This window comes from Peromyscus californicus, unplaced genomic scaffold (assembly GCF_007827085.1).
Source record: "Peromyscus californicus insignis strain IS unplaced genomic scaffold, ASM782708v3 Scaffold_18__1_contigs__length_77618521, whole genome shotgun sequence".
Lineage (NCBI taxonomy): Eukaryota > Metazoa > Chordata > Mammalia > Rodentia > Cricetidae > Peromyscus > Peromyscus californicus.
In genome coordinates, this window is record NW_026294480.1 from 8,475,222 (window position 1) to 8,481,221 (window position 6,000).

The 6,000-nt window shown below is 43.7% G+C and overlaps 1 protein-coding gene across 2 annotated transcripts in view; it reads left to right on the forward strand.

The window, feature by feature from the left end:
- Marchf6 (membrane associated ring-CH-type finger 6) overlaps positions 1-5,412 on the forward strand; it is a 63,497-nt gene extending 58,085 nt beyond the window's left edge. For both annotated transcript variants that reach the window (XM_052743012.1, XM_052743013.1), the window contains exon 26: positions 2,004-5,412. In XM_052743012.1, coding sequence (XP_052598972.1) covers positions 2,004-2,094 — 91 coding nt within the window. In that variant the 3' untranslated portion in view covers positions 2,095-5,412. The remainder of the gene's footprint in view (positions 1-2,003) is intronic.
- The last annotated feature ends 588 nt before the right edge of the window (positions 5,413-6,000 follow it).

Below are 6,000 nucleotides of genomic sequence, written 5' to 3' on the forward strand. Positions count from 1 at the left end.
ATACCTAAGAGAAATGTTTTCAGGAAGGAAATGTAAATCGCTCAAGGTGTCTCTGAAAACTGTAATGACATAAGAATACAAGTACTGACAGAGTATAAACAACAGTCCCCCTGCAGGATCGAAAGCATGGCTTTCAGTGTGGTCCGTTTTGATAGGAGTACAGCAGAGTTTCCTACCTCTTTCCTTCTTCATTCTGGAGACCCCATCCTCATGTTTCCCCTTTTCGGTCTTCTCCAGCTCGGGGCTCTCCTCTCTCTCAATGTGTGCATTATTTTTTAATTAGCAGACAGAATACTGCTTCATCATAGTATTTTCAAGCATCATTTTCGTTTCTCTCCCCTCTTCCCTCTCGTCATCCCTTCTCCCTCCCGTCACCACCTTCCTTCTGCCGTGTCACCGAGAGGAGAAGATTTGGGTTCCAGTGTCCATGCTTTATTTCCCATTCCGTGGCCCCGTGCACTCTTTAGCATGTGCTCTTTGTCTGTGTATGTACAGTTTGGCATAGCTTGATCTATAGGAGGTGCAGAGAGAAGGGGATGTGGACTTCCAGGAGGGAGGGAGGTTGAAAGAATGGAACATGAGTTCAGAATCTTGTTTCTATCATTGAATGAGTTTGGGTCTTAGGCAAATCACCATCATTTAGTGTATATATACTTGTATTTCTTTGCTTTTTCATTGTCATGGCACTGCCCACCTTCTTGACATATCCTGATGATGTGACATACATGTGATGATGTGTGCTGGATAGGGCTCCATGTATTCTGCCAGATAGCACCAGAGTTTAGGACATTTATAAAATCCTCAGTTTCAAAAAACACTGCTTTGTTGGGGAGCAGTGGGGTAAAGAATGATTAACTTCAGGAAAAGAACTAGTCATGAAAAAAGGAATTAAGATACTGAGATCATGGATACAGAAGCAGTAAGACTTGTGAGCTTTATAAACAGCAGGAGCTGAGTGATGTCTTGAGGATTGTGTGCATTGACAGAAAAGAGATGCATGAAATGGTTAGAAGACGATCGTGAGAGTCCAGAGCTGGCCGTATTGAGCCTCTTAACATGTGCCAAGCCTTTGTCGTGGGCTTTGTATGCTTTCCTATCCTCAAAATAATTATGTGGCATGACATTACCATTCTTGTGTCACTGAAAAATCAACTGGGTCCCAGCCCTCTGTTCCTGACAGCTCAGTACATGCAGGCTCCACTTTGCACTAGTGTGAGCACGCACCTGCATGGCTTTCCTGGCCCACCCTGGGTCTGCCGCAGAGCCTGCAGTGGGTGCCTCCACATACACGTGCCCAGCTCTGACAGCTGACTGCCCTTGGCTTTGTCTCCTGCCACCTTCAGGCATCGGTGCCCAGGACATCTGCTTACTCAGTGAGCCCTCTTTGCAGCTCTTCCTCTGTCCTGCTGGGGGTGGGCAGATGTTCCTCTCCTTGTGGAGGTTCTCCAGCCTCCCCACTGTGTACCTCACGATTAGAGCCCACCCTGCTTGCCATCGCCTTTCCCTCTTCACAGCGTGTAAGTTAGCAGACTCCTCTGTTCGTTCACATGATCCAGTCTCACCAGCTACCTCCGTTGCTCCTTTGCTCTAGAACCAAAGTATTTCAGGTCCTGCGTTTTTCACATCCCAGCCCTTTGCCCGTCATGTCTGTAGTCTGCTTCCTAAACTCTGAACACTAAGGTGGCTTATGTAGTGTGAGCCCTAACCAATGGAAACAAGAAAATGCTCTTCATCTGTTTGCTGCACCCACTCTGGACCTCAGCTCCCACTGCAGTAAAGGCTCCAGCACTGCACATCTGTGCAGTCTCCACCCTCTGGCACTTTCCACAAACCACACCCGACATAAGACCTTGCTCTACCTTGCTCCTCTCTGGCCTGCCTTTTGAAAGAGTGCTAGTAAGTGGATCTGAGTACATTTAACAAGGTGTCACTGGCTGCTCCCTGGAAGAATGGTGTGTGTGTGAGTCACACAGCAAAGTAACCACCCTGTCTTTGCACTCTAGGTACCTTGTGGGGCAGCGCCTGGTGAACTATGAGCGCAAATCTGGCAAGCAAGGCCCGTCCACACCACCTCCACAGTCGTCCCAAGAATAAAGTGCTTATCTCAGCTCCTTGACCTTCTCCTTGCCTTTCCGTGTCCTTTTTTGTGGACTTGTCACTTTGGAGAATCTCCCTGTGATCTCAGCGTTGTTTCTCAGTTACTATACTTGACTTGTGTCCTCAGCGTTCCGAGAGCAGCACGTCCGGCACCGCTGCTCCTCCCTGCATCTGCCGACACCACTGCTGTCTGACATCTGTACATGTGTAAATAGGAGTTCCGTGATCCCCAAAACCTTGATTAAACAGAATGTGCATTGTACATCCTTAACAAATGTATATTAATTTATTAAATCTAGTTGTCACTTTATTTTGGACCTGCTGTGATCTCGACAGGAAATGTGCCACAGAGCAGTAGTGTAGAGGCGAGACTTTGAGTGACATCTTGTGGAGCACAGTTGATGGTGTTGCCAGCAATTCTCAGCAGGCAACTGCATCCTGTCCTTGGCTGGTCAGTCCTTACCAGGAGCCGAATGAGCAGTGGAGTCTGGGAAGGGACATGGACAGAGCGCCTCACAGACAGTCATGTTTGGAAGTTATTCCGTGTGACACCAAAGCTGTTGTACATTTTCTACTGCCCGATTGTTTTCATGTGTCTGTGTTTGTAATATTGTATAGTATGTTGTGCTAGATGAGGAAATTATTTTTAATTTTGATAATTTAATATTCCTAGTGATCAGCATTGGGAGTTGGGGTTTTGTGCTTGTTAGGGGCATGTCTATACTTAGATAAACTACCAATGAAGATTTTCATTAGTCTCCTCCCCTTCCATGCAGCTCTTTCTTTCTGTCAGCAGTGGCCAAAAGTGTCATGCCAGGTGAGGAATCTTAGGGGATAACATCAACAGCCCGCATTGTGACAGCTGGCAGGCTAACGCTAGGCCGTGGTGTGGGGCTTGGAACACCTGACAGCAGTGTGTGTACACTGCTGTCAGTGTGCTACAGCTGAGACTCAGTGAAAACGCCAGGAAATCTCAGTTTCCAGAGCTGTTTGTTTATGGAGAACTGCAAATAAAACTAAGTTTTGTTTGTAGGAAGGAAGCAGCCTGCGCTGGTCTTTACATAGGAAGGAGTTGCATTGGAGAAGTGCTGTGAGATCATGGAGAACTGAATACTCAAGCCGTGAACTTTAAAAGACTAGGATGGTTGGTCCATCATCCCAGTGTTTAATGGTGAAGGTGTATTGTAAGGGTAGTGTTAGAAGCTGTCATAGACTGTAAAAGAATTCCACGGAGTATTAAAACCCATAGGTGGGAAGGTCTAAGGTTTGGTTTTTCCCCCCTCTTTTGAAGTACAAAAGCCAAACATAAGCTATCAATATTCAGAGCGATGTGTTCTGCTTTTGTTGATTGTTTTTTTATTCACTAAGTGATAAGCAAATATTTTGTTTTAAAACTGCAGTATATTTGAAACAGAAACAGTGCTTGCCATGGGATCCAGTGTTAACACTGTTTGTCACTTTGTAACAGTTCTTTCTCCTGTGTGTAAAGTAAGGTCCTTCCAGCACCCCCCTTCACTCACAGACTTAGTCCTGCTGTAAAGACTTAGCATTTTAAGATGCCGTGCCACCTGCTCTGGATATGTCTATAAAAAAACCAATCTTTTGGGGAGAAAGATGTCAGTGAATTGGGCATATAACATTGTTTACGATCCATTTTTAATTTTAAAGAATTTATAGATCTACCACAAAAAGTTTAAAATTAGTAATCCTCCGAAATTTTAAATGAACCTTGTTTTGTTGAAAAACAAACACAAACGGTACAGGTTACCAAAATTTGCCCCCATTTTGCTGGCAGGAGACTCTGTGCTCTCTTACTGTGGAATTCCTCCAGGGTTTTTCAGCTGTTTTGTCCTGGGGCCTTTAGTTAGATTGTCCTCGTAACGGTTTATTGTGCATAATATTTGCTGGGGTGGCATACAGGTTTTATTCACCAATGTCATAAACATTTAAAACGCTCAGTTCAGAAACTGTGTTCCTATTTGCTGCCTGTTTTTACAGGGAATTTAAAGACTTCTGCTTCATTTTGAATTGGGCTAATCCAGTCTTCAAGGAAGTTTACTAGGAAAGACCTTTGTGCTTTATTATTTGTAATTTGAAGACAAATCACCATTTGGGATTAGTTTTACATGACCAGTGATCAGATGGTCAGTTTGAAATGTATAGTTGTTCACTATTAACAAATTATGGATTGATTTTTAAACTACAAAGTACTAATAGTTTAGATGAAAGCTGAAGAAAATGCCAGTATAAAATTTGTGTGTAGCTAGCCTTAAAGTTCTGTGTTTATAGTCGTGCCCCACCCCCACCCCCACCCCCCCACTCCCATGCTCTGGGGGAAAGGAGGAGATAGGACATCTCTATTGCAGATGTGAACAAGTGATTTTTATTTCAACATTTGGTTTAATACTGTGAAGTCTTAGACCGTCCTTCCCCTCACACAAGTAACAGTAACTTTCCACCGATGAATTTATCTATTAGTATGTTGTCTGTGTTGCACAGATGCGCCATTAAAGTATGTTCTTAAGTTTAGGTTGAACAGATGAATTTTTAAGACAAACACAGAAGATGCATTTGGATGTTTCTACACTGTTGTGTTTACAGACACAGGAGCTGGTGCCCTTAAGCAGGAACTCTGGCACTTGTCAGCACGGTGCTGCGAAGTAGCTCGCACCTTTCCTCTCCGGGATGGAGGGTATCAGGCTAGTCTGGGATGCCTCGCTTTTACATTGTGACATTTAAAGTTCTTGTTTAAAACAAGCCTAGACTCTTAACTGTTCAGTCATTATCAAGGGAAAAGACGAAGCAGAGTACCACTGAAGTGTTACTAAAGACCTTTTTTGTGAAGGGTCTCTAAGTTCTTTGCTTAAGCTGCCCTGTATCCACACACTTAATTTGCCCTGCCAATCAGATGTTCTGTTTTCAGCGTATCGCTGCTGTGTCAAATCTTTAAACAGCTGTCATGAGTAAGGGCTTTTTTCAAATACTCTCCAACAGTAGGTTTGGCATTAGTATAAAGGTAGACAGTATCCATGGTTATGTGTGTTTCCATTCCTGTCTGTATGAGTGCCTCATTTTGTAATCATGACAGTCCTGTTGTACCTTAGATGGAAGTGAACGGCTAAGGCCTCGGCGCGTCTGTTGTAGGAGTGAAATAGAACACTTAGTGATGTGGGACGTCAGTTTTCTCTCACCGTGAACACCGGTACCCAGACCAGTTCCATGTGTATATATTCAAAATTGCTCCCTTTTTTATGTGGTCATTTGTTGCCTTCTGAGTTAAGAGAACAGAATTGAATAAAGTGAATGTTAGTTGTAGCCTCGTTTTCTTTTTGGTTGTGTGTTTTTACTTTGAACCTAAGTGGGGAGCGCACTACTGGATTGCGTGAAGCCTCTTTGCTTGTACCACAGGCTGAAGCTGCCCCCTTCCTACATCTTCATGCTATGAGCCTTCTCTTTGTGATGGAGACTGTGCTAAGTGCATGTCAGAAACCATTTTATGTCATTGTCCAAATGCCAGAGAAGGAAAGCTTTTCTCCTTTAGAGTGAAGACATCTTGATTTTAGGGGCCGTTTCTAATTTTTCTAAGTTCAATTTTTTTCTCAAAAGCATTCAACATTTTTCTTATCTCCACCTAATTAAATACATTGTTACTTAAAGTTGGAGTGGTGAGAAAACGCTCTCTGAATCACACATCTTTAATCTGTGAAGTTGTAAGTCTCCATAAAAGGAAATCGATACTCAAAAAAATTGACCGTTAATTCTCCTTATCCACTCATTGCAAACAGTGATTAGGAGACTCAGTGTGTCAAGGGACTGAGGAATTAGTCTCTCAGGGAAAATGGCTGCCTTCAGGACCACAGTGACCCCAAGATGGGAGGGACAAGTCAGACACCTGGGCCAGCA